General features: G+C 42.7%; 1 protein-coding gene across 3 annotated transcripts in view; it reads left to right on the top strand.

Annotated features, from left to right (window-relative positions):
• Window positions 1-23,180, top strand: part of LOC311146787 (la-related protein 4B-like) — a 41,341-nt gene that overhangs the window by 6,345 nt on the left and 11,816 nt on the right. For 2 of the 3 annotated variants that reach the window (XM_084183372.1, XM_084183371.1), the window contains exons 3-9: window positions 11,344-11,497; window positions 12,059-12,250; window positions 19,305-19,383; window positions 20,539-20,675; window positions 20,956-21,059; window positions 22,685-22,795; window positions 23,077-23,130. In XM_084183372.1, the coding sequence (XP_084039498.1) occupies window positions 11,344-11,497; window positions 12,059-12,250; window positions 19,305-19,383; window positions 20,539-20,675; window positions 20,956-21,059; window positions 22,685-22,795; window positions 23,077-23,130 (831 nt within the window). Of the gene's footprint in view, window positions 1-7,265; window positions 8,432-11,343; window positions 11,498-12,058; window positions 12,251-19,304; window positions 19,384-20,538; window positions 20,676-20,955; window positions 21,060-22,684; window positions 22,796-23,076; window positions 23,131-23,180 lie in introns of those variants that run through there. The other variant, XM_084183373.1, reaches the window with a different exon arrangement.

The raw sequence follows: 23,180 nt of genomic DNA, 5'->3' as shown, positions 1-23,180 counted from the left end.
TAAGACATGCCTCATTATTTGAAGTAAAGTAAAACGTTCAGGTTTCAAACAATTATACTGCCTCAAGCTCACAATGCAAAGTGGTGTTGACATGCTGATAGCCTGCCTACAATTGACTATAGCCTATGCACTCAAATGGCGAATGGGAGGTGCGCTTTAATTACGATTTGAGATTGAGGAATAAAAATAGTAGCTATTTTTAATCGTGGCCGTCAAAACAGTTTTTAACACGCGATTGCATTTAGAATTGTTATTTGTTGCACATTGACTGGGATTACAAAATAACGTTTCATTCCAGTGCCTGCTTTTTGAGGAGCTGCTCTTACGCTGTCTAGCAGGTGATGGGGCTATTCTGCTCCTCAAACTAGGCTATGTAGATATTAGGGATGGGCATGAGTAATTAGGGGGCATGAGTAATTGAGTACTCGAACGGACGTCAAAGCTCGATCTTTAACCAGAGATAATAAAACATTTGGTGGAATGTGCTTTGTGGCTGCCCGAACGGGAAAGTGAAATGTTGTCTTGAAGACAACGTTAATTTGCTTTGACTTAGTGTTCCATTTGTGCGTTTGCAGGACACAGCAAAAAAGAAACCAAGCCAAGCATCCAGGCCTGGAATTTTGTAATTTGAGGGGCAAGGCCATTTGGCCTTCAAGATGTGCCCAATCTGCCAGGGCACCAAGGCCATTAGCCAATTAAATTGATTTGAAAACCGAAACAGTAGCTATTTTATTAAGAAAACAAGTGCATGTAAATAAATAATTAGCTACTTGTCGAAGTGTAGGTGATAGCCTATGTGTATTGGCTACAGCCTGTAATGTCCAGACCAATGCTGCCATGAGGGAGGCGCCTGAAAATGTAGCCAAACTTAAATGAGACTTTTAATTACATGTATATAGGCTAAACGCCAGTCATATTTGACTAATATGATGTAGGATAATTATTAATATCTAAAGGCTTGATTCTGTAGACATACTTGAGGCACTGTTCGTTCAGATAAGAAAGGCCAGTGCCTGTTGCGCACTGCAACATCACCCACCTTGCAATCTGAGCAGTGGCAGTCAACATTTTGAAACTATTTAACCACAAATGTAATTGTTTAAAACCTGGATGTTTTTTTTTTTTTCATTTTATGAGGCATGTCTTAACATTCCTATGGCCAGAACATGGTAAGGGCTTTATTTTCTAAACACTTCCTCAGTATTTCTCTCATGTTCTCAACTTTCTTTCGTTGATGTTTTCATCCGTCATATGAAGCCGCATGCATTTGGGTACGCTTTTGAGAACGGTGTTTTCCTGCTAATTGCATTTTGGAACATTTGCGCTTATAGCCTACTGCAATGTCCTTATTGCTGCGTTTATAATGTGAAGAAATAGCCTAATACAGTGAGGGGAAAAAAGTATTTGATCCGCTGCTGATTTTGTACGTTTGCCCACTGACAAAGACATGATCAGTCTATAATTTTAATGGTAGGTTTATTTGAACAGTGAGAGACAGAATAACAACAAAAAAATCTAGAAAAACGCATGTCAAAAATGTTATAAATCGATTTGCATTTTAATGAGGGAAATAAGTATTTGACCCCTCTGCAAAACATGACTTAGTACTTGGTGGCAAAACCCTTGTTGGCAATCACAGAGGTCAGATGTTTCTTGTAGTTGGCCACCAGGTTTGCACACATCTCAGGAGGGATTTTGTCCCACTCCTCTTTGCAGATCTTCTCCAAGTCATTAAGGTTTCGAGCCTGACGTTTGGCAACTCGAACCTTCAGCTCCCTCCACATATTTTCTATGGGATTAAGGTCTGGAGACTGGCTAGGCCACTCCAGGACCTTAATGTGCTTCTTCTTGAGCCACTCCTTTGTTGCCTTGGCCGTGTGTTTTGGGTCATTGTCATGCTGGAATACCCATCCACGACCCATTGTCAATGCTCTGACTCAGGGAAGGAGGTTCTCACCCAAGATTTGACGGTACATGGTCCCCTCCATCGTCCTTTTAATGCGGTGAAGTTGTCCTGTCCCCTTAGCAGAAAAACACCCCCAAAGCATAATGTTTCCACCTCCATGTTTGACGGTGGGGATGGTGTTCTTGGGGTCATAGGCAGCATTCCTCCTCCTCCAAACACGGCGAGTTGAGTTGATGCCAAAGAGCTTGATTTTGGTCTCATCTGACCACAACACTTTCACCCAGTTCTCCTCTGAATCATTCAGATGTTCATTGGCAAACTTCAGACGGGCATGTATATGTGCTTTCTTGAGCAGGGGGACCTTGCGGGCGCTGCAGGATTTCAGTCTTTCACGGCGTAGTGTGTTACCAATTGTTTTCTTGGTGACTATGGTCCCAGCTGCCTTGAGATCATTGACAAGATCCTCCCGTGCAGTTCTGGGCTGATTCCTCACCGTTCTCATGATCATTGCAACTCCACGAGGTGAGATCTTGCATGAAGCCCCAGGCCGAGGGAGATTGACAGTTCTTTTGTGTTTCTTCCATTTGCGAATAATCGCACCAACTGTTGTCACCTTCTCACCAAGCTGCTTGGCGATGGTCTTGTAGCCCATTCCAGCCTTGTGTAGGTCTACAATCTTGTCCCTGACATCCTTGGAGAGCTTTTTGGTCTTGGCCATGGTGGAGAGTTTGGAATCTGATTAATTGCTTCTGTGGACAGGTGTCCTTTATACAGGTAACAAGATGAGATTAGGAGCACTCCCTTTAAGAGTGTGCTCCTAATCTCAGCTCATTACCTGTATAAAAGACACCTGGGAGCCAGAAATCTTTCTGATTGAGAGGGGGTCAAATACTTATTTCCCTCATTAAAATGCAAATCAATTTATAACATTTAGACATAAGTTTTTCTGGATTTTTTTGTTGTTATTCTGTCTCTCACTGTTCAAATAAACCTACCATTACAATTACAGACTGATCATTTCTTTGTCAGTGGGCAAACGTACAAAATCAGCAGGGGATCAAATACTTTTTTCCCTCACTGTAGTTAATCAACATTTTAAGCTAAACGTTCTGATCTGTTGCATCAGCCTCATTTGCTTTTAAAAGTTGTTTAGATGTACAGTGGTTGTATTAATTTGGGATCGATCGCGTCCCACAACTGTCCCAGAGTACAGTATGTTAGAATATTTATTTCTCGCACAGAAGGACAAGCTGACCAATAGCATAGGTCAACTTTTGTACTATGGGGGTTAGTAGATTGACATAGGGTAGTGCTTTTGCTGTTCATTACTAATCTTGTTGGCTGACAAAAAGTAAATGTGGACAGTTCTAACATCTTCAATATGTGCCTCGGAATTTGATATGAAGGACGCGCGCCGTTGCGTCCCCTATGTGTCTGTCTTCACTTGTAGCCTACTTCGGAGCTGCGATGCCTGTGAGAAGGACCCGATCATGTGACTGCATTGGCTAATAGGAATTGAAATATCTGAGTGAGCCATGTGAGTGAGAGGTGCTTCGGAGGGAATTATAATAATTATATTTAGCCCAAAGGCACAATAGTCATGGATTTTTTTGTTGTTGGTGAATGTAGGTAGGCTACACATTCATTGTGATTCCCCCTGGTCTTCATTCACTTGAGTTGGAAATAATGTTTAGTAACCTAAATGGAGGGCCAAAAGGAAAGCTTTTTCCCTCAAAGCTCCAAAATTAGGAAATGGAATGACATTGCTGCCTTTTTCCAGTATCATTTAACACATGCCGAAATATTGGAAACAAGATTGGTGGCAGGAAAAAGTCCCCAATGGAGTCTTGAGGTATTCACATGTCTCAATCAGGCACTTTTGTTGTTTAGGAAAATGTATGCCTCCCACCACTCACCTTATTAAATAATAACCTTTACTACAATGTGCTTGTTAACATGTAGCGTCTGATGTTAAACATCTCATTCTGTAGTCTGTGCTTCTCTGCACAGCGCTACTGTGCCATATGCTGTGTGTATATGAACATTCATGAACCTATTTATAGCCATGTGTTCGACATATCTTATCCAAACATGAAAGCTGTTACATTAATGAGTGTAATGCTGCTGCCGTTCACTGAAGTGTGCGCCTTTTTAGGGTTGTCACGATACTACGATAATATTTTCCATGGCAAAAAAAAAACACGAATTAGACTGAACTCTATGGTCTTATAAAAACCTATTTTATGTAAAGTTGTGGGTGCTATAGCTTGAAAAATAGCATTATGTGACTTAGTCACATTTGTTTTTCTTTTTTTTTCTTAGGGGGTAGATCAGCTTTAATATTGCAGATTGTAACTTCCATCAATGTAATTGTCTGCATCACTTCCAATCCCCCATGTTTTTTTTCTCGCAAAAATAATTATATATATATATAATATATATATATATATATATATAATATATACACATACATACATATAAATCCATACATATCCTTTAAAAATATATATATTTCCCTTTATTACTTTCCAACCCCACCACCCCTTCCCTAATTGGAGTAAACTAGTGAACAACAATGCTTATTCATACTATATACATTTTATGGACACTAATTCTATTTTGTTTGTTTTTATTCCTGAACATCCTCTACCCTCAACCTCTCCGATCATTTTCATGATGTCCATCCGGTTTGCTTCTATATGCCATATCTTTCTAACTGTGCTCTTTCACAAAAGTTCTCAACCTATATACTTAATATGGACACAGTATGCTTTACATTAGTTATCTTTTTGTTGTTATTAGTCCCATCCTTCAACTCCATTCAACACCACCCATCTATCTCTTAACACCATCCATATTGGATTTATATTTGCCATATATTTTTCAACTGTACTGTGATGTTTTACAAAAGTTCTGAACCCTTCTATTTTCATTGTTTCTACAGATTGAAAATTGAAAATAAACATTTTGCTAAAAGTATTATTATATTATTGACTATGACTTTTCAGATCACCCAGTAGTGCTATCTTCAGGGTTAGCTCCAGGAAATATTGCAATCCTTTAGCCATTCCTGGACCTGTGTCCAAAAACAAGCTGCAAATGGACAGTACCAAAACAAATTATCTGATGATTCTGTCTCTTCACAGCAAATCTGCAGAGCTGGGAAGATTGTATCCCCCATATAAATAACATTCTATTGGTAGCAAGAATTTTATATAATAATTTAAATTGAAAAATTCTAAGTTTTGAATGACGGCGTCGTTTTGCGCATCAGTTCATGAACACTATGCCATGGGATCGGTACATCAAAAATCTCTTCCCAACTATTTTGCAATCTATATGGGACGGCTGTCAATCCTTTGGTCCTTAAATTAAACTGGTATACTTTTTTATTTATCACAATTTTCTTTAACCAATTATGTTCTTTAATGCAGGGCCGACAGACAAGTTCTTTACTTTTTCCCCCTTCCACTTTCCTCTTCCATTTGTGCGGTAATGCTGCAATTATTTGGTTGTAATTTTGGGTAGAGCAGACATTTCCATATGTTTTTGTTAGCTGCATGTGCGACAACACCACCAGTCCTACCTATGATATAATTTACGAAGATTATACCGTTTTTAAACATTTTTTCAAAAAATAATGTTTTTATATCAATTAGTATATTTGAGTTTAACCACAATATTTGTTGCATTATTTGTTCTGTTGTTTCTGGAGGATTAAATTGAAATTGCAACCAACTTTCTATGGTTTGTTTTAGAAATAGTGATATTTGGGAGATTATTTCCTTTTCAAATAACTTAAAGTGATAGGTTGTAATCTGAATAAAGGGGAAAAAGGCCATTCTTGAACATTGGGTGAGACAATCTTACTAATTTGCTAGAGAACCAGTTCGGATTTAAGTATAACTTTTGTATGACTGAAGCTTTTAGTGATAGGTCTAATGCTTTAATATTTAGTAATTTCTGTCCTCCGAATTCATATTCATTATATAAATAGGTTTGTTTGATTTTGTCTGGCTTGCCGTTCCAAATAAAATTGAATATCATTTAAAAAACTTTTCGCTAGGCATAGGCAAGACCATAAGCAAATAGGTAAACTGGGATAATACTAAAGAGTTAATCAGGGTGATTTTTCCACAAATTGACAGGTATTTACCTTTCCATGGTAGCAAGATCTTATCTATTTTTGCCAACTTTCTATTAACATTTATTGGAGTGAGATCATTTATTTCATTTGGGATATGTATTCCGAGTATATCCACATCACCGTCGGACCATTTTATTGGTAAACTACATGGTAATGTAAATTTTTTATTTTTTTGTCATCCAATACGTAATATAGTACATTTAAAAGAAAACAACATGAATCAACAGTGTACAATGACACCTTTGTTTTTAAGCCCTGGATTTCTAATCCCTTGATATTATTGTTGGATCTAATTTTAATAGCTAACATTTCGATGGCCATAATAAATAGATATGCCGATAGTGGACAACCTTGTTTCACTCCTCTTGACAGTTTAAAACTTTCGGAGAAATAGCCATTATTTACTATTTTACACCTAGGGTTACTATAGAAGGCAGAATGTGGCTATGGAATCTTGTGGAAACCAGAGCTGAGGCAAAGAAAAACGAGGAAGTGAATGAGTTTTTGGTGACAATGAGCTTTGAAGTCAGCATATTTTGCATTATGTTTTGCCTATTCTCACAAAACAAAGTACTAGGGTAGTGAATTCAGCTGTCAGCTAGCAAGGAAAGATGGCCTACTATTAAAGCCGGAAGCTACCAGTATCGTTTTGCATTGTAAAAGTGTTCTAGCCTGTATAGACATTTAGTTTTTTTCCCTGGTTCATTTGGATCCTGGGTGCTCAGCTCAACACATTTCCAGTCCACTGTCTATCTTCCCTTGGTCTGGAGCTGAACGTGACAGAGGCTTCCCATCTATAGATGGACGGATCAGTCCAAACTGTGTTTTTCTTTAGTATATTTTTCAGGGACTTTGACATATCCCAGTCTACAAATGAAAGCTTCCCTGGCCGTCTGACTAGAGCAATAAAACCATGCTGTGTGCTCTGTTCACTCTATGACGGTGAAAAAAACGTATTATGATTCACATCCTCCCCAAAATAACCTTTCCAATCAGGCTTCTGGGGAAAGGTGAATCTCTCCCCTCCACGACGGAGGGAGGGAGGCACCGAGGCATTTTATTGGGAAAGGTCAAGCGGACCTGAAATTCTCTGAAGCATTGGACACGGTAGTCAGTGATGTCTGCCCTGTTTCTATAGCAGCCAGGTCAGATGTGAGCGGGAGAGTGGGAGGGTATTACATTATTGCATGACTGGATTATGGGCTTGTCGTTTTCCCTGTCTTGGTCTCAGTGGGGCTCGTTTGGTTTTGATTTCGACTCGGTCTTGGTGTGTGTATTTTGTGTATGCTTGACCGGACAGAGTCCACTGAACTTGTAATGCAGTGTTTGTGAAATACGACCCGGGCAAACAGACAGAAGCGCTCAATTAAAAGCAAAGGGGCTTGTTGCTGTTCCGTTATTGTATTGTATCAAACTGAAGAAAGGTGTTTACTTTGTAGCTTCCTCTTGGATACTCACAGCCTCTTGAATTGCCCACAGATGAGAATCATTACTATAGTTTTCCAATAAGGCTTTTTGCACCAACTATGACTGTAAACTTGTAACTAGATTATGGATATTGGTGTGTTACTTTAATGTAGGCTTATCTAAATTACACATAAAGGCCTATTGGGTGTGGATTGTAGAAGGATTAGCCTAGCCTACACAATGTGGATTATCCAGTCCTCAAGCTGCCTCTGTCTGTAAGCTTTGGCTCAGGTGGATTTAACCGTAACACCTTAGCCATCACTCAGTCCGTCTGTGTTCGTCCGTGATGTGTTTTTGATAGTTTGATGGAGGGAGAATGACAGAGGGTAGCAGCCATGAAATGGAAATGGGTGACGGCGACGAATCAGCAGCCGCCACGTCAGAAGCTCACACAGCCGTGTCTCTCTCATCAGATTGCTTATTCCCTGACAACCTGACGCTTATCCGCTCCACAACTACTTGTGACCCAGAGCAAGTTTGACAGCACAGACAGACCACCACAGACTCAGAAGCATCAGAGAGATCACAGTGACTACTATGGGAGGAGAGAGGACCAGGTCATGCTGAATGTGCTGTGTGAAGGCTCTGAAAGCTCTGGGAATACCCAGTGGATACTAGTAGACTATTTGTTGTACGTTGGCTCTGCCTGTGGTTGAGGAGGGTCCACAGGGACCGTCACTGTGAGCAGCAGGTGGAATGACTGTGAGCCCGGCGTGTGCAGAGCTGGATTGGATGCAGCGCTGGACCCTTTCTCACAGCAACCAGAGGAGAGTAGCTGTTACAGACATGCTCCTTTGCCTCAGGACTTTCAGGGCTCTAGTAGTATAGCTTCTACCACAACTCTCCGCTACAGTCTTATAGCTTGTGAGTCTTCTTGTGTATGCAATTGGCAGAACAATTACTTTGCTCTCGTGAGTATGTCCGTACTGTTTCCTCTTTATCCCAAGCAGTTGTGCTCTATCTGATTTTTCTTTTATTTATCTTTTTATTTGTTATTATTTTCCTCTAACCCTGCCACCCCTCCCCTAATTGGGGTAAACTAATGGACAATAACACTTAGGCTTCTACTTCCAGCTTATACATACTATATACATTTTACAGACACAAAGTATTTTACAATAGTTATCTTTTGTTTGTTTTTAATCCTATCCTTCAGCTACCATCAACCCCTCCCATCTATCTCTGAAGACCATCCGGGGGGGTCAACAAGGGGCATAGGTGGTTGCCCTGTCCTGTGGTGTGGTAATGGACGTGGTCGGCCCGTTGGCATGGTTTAAATCGGTCCGGATTTAGCGTCAGAGTTTTAGCTGGATTTAGCTGCAATTCTATAAAATGTATTCTCCTTGACTATGGGGTTTTCTAGTTCTCAAATATTATATTCTTAAACAAATATATACAGTGAGGGAAAAAAAAGTATTTGATCCCCTGCTGATTTTGTACGTTTGCCCACTGACAAAGACATGATCAGTCTATAATGTTAATGGTAGGTTTATTTGAACAGTGAGAGACAGAATAACAACAAAAAAATCCAGAAAAAAGCATGTGAAAAATGTTATAAATTGATTTGCATTTTAATGAGGGAAATAAGTATTTGACCCCTCTGCAAAACATGATTTAGTACTTGGTGGCAAAACCCTTGTTGGCAATCACAGAGGTCAGACGTTTCTTGTAGTTGGCCACCAGGTTTGCACACATCTCAGGAGGGATTTTGTCCCACTCCTCTTTGCAGATCTTCTCCAAGTCATTAAGGTTTCGAGGCTGACGTTTGGCAACTCGAACCTTCAGCTCCCTCCACAGATTTTCTATGGGATTAAGGTCTGGAGACTGGCTAGGCCACTCCAGGACCTTAATGTGCTTCTTCTTGAGCCACTCCTTTGTTGCCTTGGCCGTGTGTTTTGGGTCATTGTCATGCTGGAATATATTTACATTTACATTTGAGTCATTTAGCAGACGCTCTTATCCAGAGCGACTTACAGTTAGTGAGTGCATACATTATTTTTTATATTTTTCATACTGGCCCCCCGTGGGAATCGTACCCACAACCCTGGCGTTGCAAACGCCATGCTCTACCAACTGAGCTACATCCCTGCCCCATGGGAATACCCATCCACGACCCATTTTCAATGCCCTGGCTGAGGGAAGGAGGTTCTCACCCAAGATTTGACAGTACATGGCACCGTCCATCGTCCCTTTGATGCGGGGAAGTTGTCCTGTCCCCTTAGCAGAAAAACACCCCCAAAGCATAATGTTTCCACCTCCATGTTTGACGGTGGGGATGGTGTTCTTGGGGTCATAGGCAACATTCCTCCTCCTCCAAACACGGCGAGTTGAGTTGATGCCGAAGAGCTTGATTTTGGTCTCATCTGACCACAACACTTTCACCCAGTTCACCTCTGAATCATTCAGATGTTCATTGGCAAACTTCAGACGGGCCTGTATATGTGCTTTCTTGAGCAGGGGGACCTTGCGGGCGCTGCAGGATTTCAGTCCTTCACGGCGTAGTGTGTTACCAATTGTTTTCTTGGTGACTATGGTCCCAGCTGCCTTGAGATCATTGACAAGATCCTCCCGTGTAGTTCTGGGCTGATTCCTCACCGTTCTCATGATCATTGCAACTCCACGAGGTGAGATCTTGCATGGAGCCCCAGGCCGAGGGAGATTGACAGTTCTTTTGTGTTTCTTCCATTTGCGAATAATCGCACCAACTGTTGTCACCTTCTCACCAAGCTGCTTGGCGATGGTCTTGTAGCCCATTCCAGCCTTGTGTAGTTCTACAATCTTGTCCCTGACATCCTTGGAGAGCTCTTTGGTCTTGGCCATGGTGGAGATTTTGGAATCTGATTGATTGATTGCTTCTGTGGACAGGTCTTTTATACAGGTAACAAGATGAGATTAGGAGCACTCCCTTTAAGAGTGTGCTCCTAATCTCAGCTCGTTACCTGTATAAAAGACACCTGGGAGCCAGAAATCTTTCTGATTGAGAGGGGGTCAAATACTTATTTCCCTCATTTAAAATGCAAATCAATTTATAACATTTTTGACATGTGTTTTTCTGGATTTTGTTGTTATTCTGTCTCTCACTGTTCAAATAAACCTACCATTAAAATTATAGACTGATCATTTCTTTGTCAGTGGGCAAACGTACAAAATCAGCAGGGGATCAAATATTTTTTTCCCTCACTGTAGGTAAATTAGCTTTTCTACATAATTTCTGTCTGGGTTTAGTCATTTACACTGAAAGTGTTTTTCCATCCCAAAAATTCATGTTTTTGGTGTGGTGGCAATAGCATTGGCGATGCGCATAAATGTATATAAGGGGAAACACTGATTTGTGTGTGTTTTGGATTTTCCATGATGTCTTCTGGAACCGACTAGCAAACATTTTTGCTAACATTTTCTCACGCAGTCTCTTGCCCCAACTCTGACTACTAGATAACTAGCAATCCCAGAAGGGATTGTCGGCTTGCATAGTGGTGTCTTCATAATGGAGATCATTTTTGCTGATGTGGGGCTGTACTGAGATGAACACTAACTTGTGGCAATTTCTATTTGCACATTTCTATTTGTATGGTCACACTACAAGCAGGCAAAGTTGACTGGCAGGGCCTTAAAATAGGAATGAACAGCTGACAAAAACTTGTCCTGGAGGTAACCTTCTCACTCTTCCCTGATCCAGCCTATATTCCATTATGCTTACAGTATGCTTATAATTCTGTACTTTGGTGTTGTTCAGCAGCACTCCTCCTACGTTCCTTTTCTTCTGCTGAAGCGTGGAGGCCTACCTGAACTCATGTTTATAATACTATCTTGTCACCTGAAACAGGAATCTGCCAAGGTTTCTGACCTGAACCCCAATGCGAAAGCATGGGCCAATCACATGCTTAACCTGGACACCACCACTGGGACTGCAGACACACCTGCTCTCCAGCCATGGAAGGACTGCTGCGATAGCAGCTCCACTGACCCTGGGCCAGAAGGTCAGCCATTTTAAGTACCGGATGGGAATAGTCCTCCCGTTACCGTGTCCCTGTTTGCGTCTCAAATGGCATCCTATTCCCTACATAGTGCACTGCTTTTGGTCAAATGTAGTGCACTATGTAGGGAATAGGGTGCCATTTGGGACACAACCCCTGTCGTCACGGCACATGCAGCCAGGGGTGAGTCATTGTTATCAATTTAGTCAGATGGAGCGCAATGAATATTACCAAGCTATCCTTCCTTCTAACCCTTAATTAGCATAATTACTTATTTTAATGTGCGGACGTTAAGATTAGCCGCCGTGGCAGTTAATTCGTTTTATTCAGATTGACACATCTACATATTATTCCCAGCTCATAATGTTAAATTATTTGTGGGGATTGCACTGTAGGAGATCTTATATTAACAGTAATAATATTTCTGTGGCATCCATTTTTACATCTATTGACCATGTCTAGATCAACTGATTACCACTGCATAACATGTATTGTTTAGCCATCACAGTAGCTACTAGCTAATGTTAACTGCTTGGTTGGTTGTTCCTGTGTTACTCTATCCAGGCTGTGAAGCCAGCGAAGACAAAGTGTTTGAGGAGCCCCTATTAGCTGACCCAGATGAGCCTCCGCTGGTGGCAGTGATACTGGCAGAGCCAGCCCCCATGGCCGAGCCAGCCCCCATGGCTGCCACGGTCACCCTGGAGTGCTCCGACCCTGCTGCGTACCTAGAGTCTGGCCAGGAGGCAACTCACACAGGTGGGATCTTCATCCACTGGAGACCATTAATTTGAGTTGAGCAAAGAGTCTGTGAAAGTGATGCACAATTATACAAATTAGGGGTGTGCAGACCTGGCCATACTCGTAATCCTATCTGTTACGAACCCCGTGGCTTTACGCGTCTAGGATGGATGGACAAGAGACCCGTAACATAATTCATGCAAATTAGAATCGTGACATGGAAACAGGTGGTGCAATACAGAGGAATGTCCACTGATAGGTCCACCTCAGCAATCAGCAGACCAACGGATGTTGGACAGGTGGGACACCCCCAACGACCACCAATCAGGAACATAAAGGACACCTGTGATTAGGGCAGAAGGAGAGGAAAAACACAAAAAGACACAGGATACCTGTATCCGTAATACTCCCACCCTTAAAAGAGCAAACCACAATGGTTTGCGACACACGTACCATCAAAACACCCAAAATTCAAAGATCAACCGCATCCTGACGGGATAACAAAAAACCTAGTTCTTTAAACACGAGACAAAGCATCTGCCAACACATTATCCGACCCCTTATTGTGGCGGATCTCCAAATTATAATTTTGCACTACAAGTGCCCAACGCATAAGGCGTTGGTTCTGGTTGTACATCCGGTGGAGAAAAACTAAGGGGTTATGGTCAGTATACACTATCACTGGTAATGCACTGGAACCAACATAAACTTCAAAGTACTGCAGAGCTAACAAAAAATACGACAATCTTCAGACCATACACATTTTCTCGCCGGACTGAGCAAATCCGTTAATGGAGCAACTACCGCAGAGACATTTTTACAGAAACTACGGTAGTAAAAAGCGGCGTAGCTCTCTTCTGGTGGTAGGTGCGGGAAATGCATTTATAGCTGAGACCTTGGCATCTACAGGGCGCACCTGACCATGGCCGACCTGTTTACCGAGATAAGTAACAGTGGCCTTCCCAAACTCGCACTTTGCTAAGTTCAGGGTTAGAGAAGCGGCTGCTAGACGTTCACACACTACCCTTAGTGTTAACATGATCAGACCTCTCAGTCGAATAAATTACCAGATCATCAAGGTAAGCACTACAATTAGGAACTCCAGCCAATACTGTTAACCAGGCGTTGGAAAGTGGCTGGTGCGTTCCGCATCCCAAATGCCATGACAGCATATTGTAGGAAGTGGTCTGGGGTCACAAAGGCAGAGATGTCGGAGGCACGTGAGGTTAACGGCACCTGCCAGTAACCTTTTAGAAGATCTAGTTTGGATACATAAGTAGCAGCACCAACAGTATCAATACAGTCATCCAGTCTGGGTAACGGGAACGAGTCGGGCACTGTGACAGCATTTACCTTCCGATAGTCCGTACATAACCTGGATGTCCCATCAGGTTTAGGAACCAGAATGCACGGAGAACTCCAAGGACTTGAACTTGGCATAGCCAGGTTATTCTCCAGCAAATAAGCGACCTCATCCCTCATTATCTTTCTTTTAGAGACGTTGACACGATAAGCATGTTGCTTGATAGGTGCAGCGTTTTCAACATTAATGTCATGTTCTAACACATTTGTGCATGTAGGAACATCATTAAAAAGACATGGAAAGCTGTGTAATAGTCTCACAATATCATCTGACTGTCCGTCCGTTAAATGAATCAGGCTTGACGGGAGAGACTGCAGCATCTCTGAATTGGGCAATCTAGCACACTGCTGCTGAGTATTGCGCAACTCCAAACCATCTCCGTCCACATCATTAACATGACCTCCCACTACAGCCGTAGCAGCAATAGAGACAGCCGACTCAGCCAGTTTCTCTGGACTGTCTATCTGAGTGACGGGTCTGGTGTGGTATGTCTTCAACATGTTAATGTGGCACACACGAGATTGGCATTTTCTATCAGGAGTCTGTATCACGTAGTCAGTTTCACTTAGTTTCTTTTCAATTACATAAGGACCAGAGAAACGTGCTGACAATGAAGCTCCTGGCACAAGCAACAATACAAGAACTTGGTCACCTGGCTGCAGTGAACGAGAAACCGCCTGGTTGTCATAGTGCCATTTCATCCGTCTCTGTGAGGAAGACAGCGCTTCCTTTGCTAGAGCACAGGCACCATGTAGGCGCTCACGAAAGCGACTAACGTAGTCCAACACATTTTCTTTCACACACAACTCGTGTGATAAAAACTGATCCTTAAGGACTTTCATAGGTCCTCTCATGGTGTGTCCAAACACCAGTTCAGCTGGGCTGAACCCTAAGGATTCCTGTACTGTCTCACGGACAGCAAACAAAACTAGAGGAACTCCCTCATCCCAATCCTTCTCAGATTCCAAGCAATATTTACGGAGCATAGACTTCAGTGTCTGATGCCAACGTTCAATATGCGCTTGACACACGGTGTGTAACTGACAAGGATTTTAACACTTGTTTGAAAAGTTTAGAAAGGAAATTCGTACCCTGATCAGTTTGTACCACCTTAGGTAACCCAAAAGTTGAGAAGAATTTGATCAACGCTTTACTCACCACCGGAGCAGTAATCCTTCGCAGAGGAATGGCCTCTGGGTACCTGGTGGCCACACATATAATCGTCAACAGAAACTGGTTACCAGATTTTGTCTTTGGTAATGGTCCAACACAATCAACCATCACATGTTCGAATGGTTCACCTATGGCCGGTATGGGACAATGAGGCGCGGGGGAAATAACCTGGTTCGGTTTCCCAGTTACTTGACAGGTGTGGCAAGTCCGACAGAACTGAGCCACATCTTGTTTTAAACCAGGCCAAAAGAAATGTCGCAAAACCCGATCATAAGTCTTGGTGACTCCCAGATGTCCGGACCACTGGTGATCATGAGCGAGGGATAAAACATTTTGTTGAAAGGCTGTAGGAATCACTATTTGGTAAACAGCATTCCAATCTCCGCCAGCGTCAACATGGGATGTCCATTTACGCATGAGGAGATTACCATCAATAAAGTATGCCAGGTTTTTCTTCTTTAGCTCCTCCTCTGAGACAACACTAGAAAAACATTTAGCCAGGCTAATGTCAACCTTCTGGTTAGCGATCAGCTGCTCACGAGTGACTGGTAACTGTATTGCCTCAGCAACAAGTTCCACATACTTCTTCCTTTCCCTGGGCTGTTGGTCAGACTGCACCAGCTTACCAGAGGTAACACCCAAGCTATCCTCTGGGTCACACTCTGAATAGAATCGTGTTCGACAAATCTATCACGTCACCCACTTGTCGTGCTTGAGCACGTGTGACAGCACAAGCGGGGAACACATCTGGATAACCCTGTGCCAGCTCCTCGGAGAGAGACTGGTCACTTTTATCCAATACCTCCAATACGGGTATCACCTTTCCTCCAGCAATATCGTTGCCCATTATAAATGTCACACCTTTTACTGGCAACATAGGACCTACTCCAACTCTGAACAATCCACTGACTAACTCAGAGTGTACGTTCACAAAGTGCAATGGCACGGGGACGAATCCCATTTCAATTCCTTGTACTAACACACTGGAACCACAATATGTATTATTGGACAAGGGCAACACATCAGATAGTATGAACGACTGCGCCGCACCAGTATCTCTGAGGATTCTAACTGGACGCTGAGACGCTTCATCATCTGATATGGAAACAAACCCCTAAAAAATGAACGGTTCATAACTGTGATCTGGGACAGGGACTTTCAAACCACATTCACTATGAGGCCTCTGTCTTGATTCCGGCCTTACAACCGTACGAATCAGCCCAACACCCGTTGGCGGCCTGGCGTGCTGAGGCATCCCCTGTTTGCGTTTTAGCAGAAAGCAATCATTAACCATATGTCCCACCTTATGACAATAGAAACAGTGACGCACATCTTTTGGGCGTGCTGGATGTACTGCTGGTCGACTAGGACTAAAAGTTAGCAACTCCGCGGCCCTGCTCTCCGTACGAGCCGAAAACACGCTCTTATGCGTCAACACAAACTCGTCTGCCAATACAGACGCTTCCGACAGTGAGGATACTTTCTGTTCGTTCAGATAAACTACAATGCGTTCGGGTAAGCAATTTTCATACTCTTCTAACAAGATTAACTCCCGTAGAGAGTTAAAATCAGTTACCTTACTAGCACTGTGCCATTTGTCAAACAGATTTCCTTTGTCTCTAGCAAACTCCACATAAGTCTGAGTAGAATACTTTTTATGAGACCTAAATCTCTGTCGATATGCCTCAGGAACAAGCTCATAGGCACGAAGAACAGTAGCTTTGACCACGTCATAATTGAAGCTGTCTTCAAGAGGTAGCGCTGACAGAACCTCTTGGGCTTTACCTGTTAATTTACACTGAAGTAATAGGCACCATACCTCTTCGGGCCATTTCAATGCTACCGCTATACGTTCAAAAACACTGAAATAGGAATCAACCTCTGACTCCCTAAACACAGGTACCAAGGTGATCTGTCTACTAATATCAACAGTAGCAGACGACACAGCTGGTGAGGATGGCTCACTAGCAGGCATAGTATGTTCAGAGACTAACCTCGCGGTTTCTGCCTCCAGTTCCAGTTTACGCATCTCTAGTTCCTGATCAAGTCTACGCGTCTCCAGTTCTTGATCAAGCCTACGCGTCTCCAGTTCCATCTTACGCGTCTCCTGTTCTGCCTCTAGCTTACGCGTTTCCAGCTTGTCTTGCCTGATTTGTGCCCTCTCTTCCGCCTCCATTTGGAGCCGTGTGGAGCGGACATCCATCCTGGCATCACTGTCAGACAGTGGGGAGAGTGGGTCAAAACGGGGCAATGTGGCTGGAGCCTTAGCCTCGTCCTCAGACACCGACGGACTTACAGGAGCAGCAGCCACATCCCCTACAGGAGCAGCAGACTCAGGCGGCGGTAACTCAAGCACTCGCTCGTTCAACAATATCTCTAACACTGTTTTCCTAACTTCTGCTTTCACTAAAACCCTTTATGGGTACAGAAAAGTGGTCAGCCAAAGCCTGTAGATCCACTCTACGGCAATTCTCAAAAACCTCCCACGTAGGGTTTTCCAAAAAGGCATCCAACTCAAAAGTAGCCATCTTAAACTAGCAACACGAGCCGACGAATACTGAACACAAAACCAGTTAGTTACAGCTGCCAAGCTCAACACTGAACCAGACACTAACTAATTTGCATGGGTATCAATGAGTGATCCCGGACGAGCCCCCACATTATGTTACGAACCCCAAGTAGCATGGGTATCAATGAGTGATCCCGGACGAGCCCCCACATTATGTTACGAACCCCGTGGCTTTACGCGTCTAGGATGGATGGACAAGAGACCCGTAACATAATTCATGCAAATTAGAATCGTGACATGGAAACAGTGTGAACAAAAACTACACGACAACCATAAACTACCGTCAAACATAAAAGGTTTATTTTTGAACGCACGGTAAAGGTTTGGGAAAAGGGGCTGAGCAGGACCCAAGAAAGGAAACAATAGTGTAAAAAAAACCTAAACTGATCTTGCCTGCCTCAAGAACCGCTAAGCTACTGCTAATCATACAAAAATTACAGTGGGTGGTCTGCTCAGGTCTAACTAGTGTTTTTAGACAGTTTTCTTCCTACGGGTAATGTATGCCCAAGGGCAACTTGCTTAAATCCCCCTTTTCCCAGAAACACACAACAAAGTTACCAAACAGAGTAACCAGCAAATGAGTGAGTACACAAAACACAGGACACCACAGTATCCATACTCACATACGGAAAATAGTCTCTCTCTACAAACACAACTGACTGGCTTTTAAACAATGGGAGGTGTAAGTGGGAAACCAGAAACAGGTGGTGCAATACAGAGGAATGTCCACTGATAGGTCCACCTCAGCAATCAGCAGACCAACGGATGTTGGACAGGTGGGACATCCCCAACGACCACCAATCAGGAACATAAAGGACACCTGTGATTAGGGCAGAAGGAGAGGAAAAAGACACAGGATACCTGTATCCGTAAATTTACAGTTGATAGTCGGATCGGATAATACTCTTGATCGGAAAAAACGGAAGTGTTTTATTATGCCTAAGTAGATACACTGATCTCCCTGGATGTAGATTTAGACCAAAAAAAGCTGCAGATTAGGAACAGCGCGTGGAGGGGTGTCTGTCTCCTCAACTAGCAGCGGGTCGGATAGACAAGTTTGCGTTCTGTCAGAATGTGCATCGCCTGTTAATCTTTTTTCCCTACCCGCTTGTTAGATATTATGCACATTGATAGCTTGCTAGCTAGCAAACGTCCTCGCCATTTGATTTATCATAGTATTAGGCTAACAAGAGGCCGCAGCAATCTAAAAGATCAGACCGAAACATGCGAGGAGAAGTGATTGGGTGAAATTAAGAAACTAAGTGAGTGGACAGAGAAATACAGCTTCGCTCTATCCAATCAGAGCAGCAGGATCCATGTACAGCCCGCCCTGTCTTTACAGACAGGAAAACTAGCCAGTTGAGTTATTTAGATCAGTGTTTCCCAACCCTGGTACCTCGAGTACCCCCAATGGTACACATTTGTATTGTAACCCTGGACAAGCCACCTGATTCAACTTGTCAACTAATCATCAAGCCCTAAATGAGCTGAACAAGGTGTGTTTGTCCAGGGCTACAACAAAAACGTGTACTGTTGGGGGTACAGGAGGACCAGGGTTGGGAAACACTGATTTAGACCACGTAGCACCTCGCACTTGATTGAAAGATGCGCTCTGGCACCCGCAAATTATTATTATTTTTTTTTGGGGGGGGGGGATAATAAATATAAGAAATCAGGAAAACTGCCCATATCCTTTACGATACTTGTTTTGTCCGATTACTAGGCACACCCCTAATACAAATGGTATTCCGAATTCACTGCAACATTGTGTTTAGAATATTAGAAATGTACAATATGCATCAGTGATTTTGTTGGAACTTAAACAACCTATAGAGTTTCCTGTAGCACAGGTATTTTACAGTAATAGCCTACACGGTACTGCGTGTAATGAAATGAATGGTCTCATGTCATGAAAGTGAATGACTGACTGAGTGTTGTCTTGTCTGTTCCCCCTGTGTGACGAGCAGGCAGTGAGCCCCAGCAGGAGAGCCCTCAGGAGGACCTCCGGGAACACCTGAAGAAGACCCTGGAGTTCTGTCTGTCCCGGTGAGTAACAGCCATATTACACACTGGCTGTGTCACAAATTACACCTTATTCACTATATAGTGCACTCCTTTTGACCAGACCCAATAGTGCTCTGGTCAATGGGCCCTGGGCAAAAGTAGTACACTATATACTGTTCGCTGCTCTGGCACCCCAATGGTGGAACAAGCTCCCTCACGACGCCAGGACAGCGGAGTCACTCACCACCTTCCGGAGACATTTGAAACCCCACCTCTTTAAGGAATACCTGGGATAGGATAAAGTATTCCTTCTAACCCCCCCCCCCCCCCCCAAATTGTAAAGTGGTTATCCCACTGGCTATAGGGTGAACGCACCAATTTGTGAGTCGCTCTGGCTAAGAGCGTCTGCTAAATGACGTTAATGTGCCCTTGAGCAAGGCACTTAACCCTAATTGCTCCTGTAAGTCGCTCTGGTTAAGAGCGTCTGCTAAATGACTAAAATGTAAAATGTAATATACAGGGGGTTAAAGGTCAGTCGCTGCAGTGGATTTCCATCAAATGAATTGTATTTTTTCCAATATTGAAAAGGACTGGAATTGATTAAACTCGCAAAATGTACAAAATGATCCCCTTTCCCTAAAAGCATGAGGTTCATGACTTTTTTACATGAAAGGGGAGGTTAACTTGGCCCCAGAGAATCGATCTGTCAGTGTCAGTCATGGGATTTTTTGTTGTTGCTTTAACCCCTGTAAATAGGAAATGGGGTGCCATTTGGGACACAGGCATTGTCTACTACAATATAGCCAATAATGCAGCAACCATATAAACTACAGTCGAGCAGCACAGAGGCGCAGCTCTGCCATTACAGAATACAGAACCCGCCAGACAGAACTTTAATTGACTCTGAGGGGAGGTACTGTAACTAGGGGATTCATTTGTTATGCTCTTCCCCATATTTGTCGATCCCAGGCCGTAATTTTTGTTGGTAGTGATCAAGTGCTGCCCATGCTAGAATACAGCCAGTGAAATATGTTGCTATGATGTTGCAATTAGTTATTTCTTCTGCCTTTTGTGGAAGGCGTGCTCTAAATGAAAGCTTTATTTCATGCTGTCAAGAATTCACTGGTGGGTGCTGTGGGGAGGGAGGAGAGACTTAGGCTAAAGGGAGTGACTTCACTTTTTTGTCTTATCTCTCAGGGAGAACTTGTCCAGCGACATGTACCTTATCTCTCAGATGGATAGTGACCAATATGTGCCAATCGTGACAGTTGCTAACCTGAACCACGTCAAGAAACTCAGCACAGACGTGGAGTTGATCGTTGATATCCTACGATGTAAGTGACAACCTTTTTTATTTTCTTTTACTGGAGACTATTAACGTTTACTGAACTTTTTCACATTTTACTTGTTACTAATAGCATCTATTGTTGACACTAAAGAGACATTGTTGGGAATGGATGTTTCATTTTACTTAGAGAATTTGTGTTATGGATTTCAGTTGTATCAGTTAACCTTGCTGTGTACAACACCAATTCCTAGCAAAATTTAGATGGCAATAAAATTTAGATTTTGATTATAAATGCACTGGACTTCTGTATTTCCCTGCCTCCATAGCTCTGCCGTTGGTCCAGGTAGATGAGAAGGGGGAGAAGGTGAGACCCAACCAGAACCGCTGCATCGTTATCCTCAGAGAGGTCCCTGAGAGCACTCCCATAGAGGTATGTTCACTGGCTAGCCTCTGGCTAGCCTCTGTCTGCGTCCCAAATGGCACCTTATTCCCTATATAGTGCACTACTTTAGACCAGGGTCCTTAGGGTTCTGGTCAAAAGTAGTGCACCACATAGGGAATAGGGTGTCATTTGGGACACAGTTTCAGTCTAGACCATCTGCTAAACAAACCATGCATTTAAAAAATGTTTTAGAATTATTTTCTTTAAAACAACAATGCAATACAATGACAATATAAATGGGCTCTCCCATCAGTGGGAGTTGTGGTCAGTGGGTGCGCTCACCCCACCCTCCCCGAGACGCCGGCAAGGCAAGGCCCTGCCCCCGGCCCAAATGGTTTTTCCAAGTGTGGGAAAAACCAAGTCCCACCCGACGCCGGGGCGGGCATGGAATTGAGCGCACCCATAACTACCAGGACCAACACACGCACCACAGCATGAAACCAAAACATAAATAGTGAAACGCAAAACATACAATAATCCCATCTCCACCCCTGATTGGATGACCTCAAACATTTATACTGTACATTTGTGCATATAATTATTCTAACACTCATCAATTCCACCCTTCAGACAGCCACAGATCAACCCATCTTTCCCAATAAATCATCATCCTACCATTTCCTCTCACAATACATCCCTCCATTCTCCCATGGTGTCTCACTAAGGACTTGAACCTCCCCATCTGCAACATTTCTGCCGAAATTTCCCCAAAATAAACATTTTACCCAAGAGCACAATTATATTTCCTGTTGACTGACTGATCCTTCAAATCCCCCAGCAATACAGTTTGCAGGTCCAACTGCACCCTGATATTATGGCATAAGAAACCATGTATTACATACTGACTGTATCCAGTATGGCAGAAAGTGGAACGAAATCACAGGTTTTTAGGAAGATTAGGTCATTCTAGTACAAGCTCTTATGTGTCTAGGCTGTATGTGTGTTTTAACCAGGGCATTGTAGGTCATTTCCTAATATTTTCTAAGAGTTGTTTTCCTGGAATCGTAAACATTTCCTGGAATGGTGTAAAACCTGTCTCTGCGTCAATTATTTGTTTGCACACCTTTCTCCTAGCCATGTTATAGATACCCTGTTGTTTGACTTTGGTAAAGTAATGGTAATGGCATGTTTTGTTTATCTAGTGTTTAGAGGTATCATCTATTGTGCATCAAATGTGCCAGTACCATGTCATCAAATGTCATGCTGTGTGACAAATTATAGGGTGCTGTTTTTAGCAGTTTAGAATTCAAAACATTTTTAATGGTGTTATTTCAGTCTGAACTGCACTCCCATCGGGGAATATTGACAAAATGTGACATTGATAGGGCCCACTCCTCTCGTATTTTTTGTTTATTATATAGGATAGAGATGAGTGGGAGGAGAGAGTGCTGAAATAGCATTGCGCCAGATTCTTACGAATGCGGCGCACAATTGGCCCAGCGTCGTCCGGGTTTGGCCGTCATTGTAAATAAGCATTTGTTCTTAACTGACTTGCCTAGTTAAATAAAAATAATAAAGACAGCTAAACCACCCTATTCAATCGAAACCAGGAACTTGTCCACAGTATCTAAGGAGTTTTGGCGTTAAGCTTGACATTTGCTCTTGTTTTGCAGGAGGTCGAGGCTCTTTTTAAAGGAGAGAACTTACCTAAATTCATCAATTCTGAGTTTGCCTACAACGACAACTGGTTCATCACCTTCGAATCGGAAGCAGATGCACAACAGGTCAGGAACATTCTGGAATGTTGCACCATTGTATGCTTATAGCGCTTGATTTAGTAATGGTGCATAAAGCAACCTTTTCCTTGCACATCATGTCATGTTTTAGGATTGTAGGACTGTTCAGTGAAACTGCCCTGCTAACTGGAACTAACTGCCCTGCTATGGGTTTGGTGGTCTGATGTACAATTGCTAATTGCTACCATAGTGTTTCATACTGGCCTTGAGCTTACGTCCGTGGGTATAAAAACAGAAACATATTTCCTGCTGTGTTTCCTATTTTCCAGGCATATCAGTATCTTCGTGAAGAAGTGAAAACCTTCCAAGGGAAGCCTATTAAGGTAAGCTAATTAATTAATTAGTTTAATTTAAGTTAATGTAAAGTTAATAT

The sequence above is a fragment of the Coregonus lavaretus genome, assembly GCF_964263955.1.
Source record: "Coregonus lavaretus genome assembly, chromosome: 19".
NCBI classification, from domain to species: Eukaryota; Metazoa; Chordata; class Actinopteri; order Salmoniformes; family Salmonidae; genus Coregonus; species Coregonus lavaretus.
This window is presented reverse-complemented; position numbering and strand designations above follow the sequence as displayed.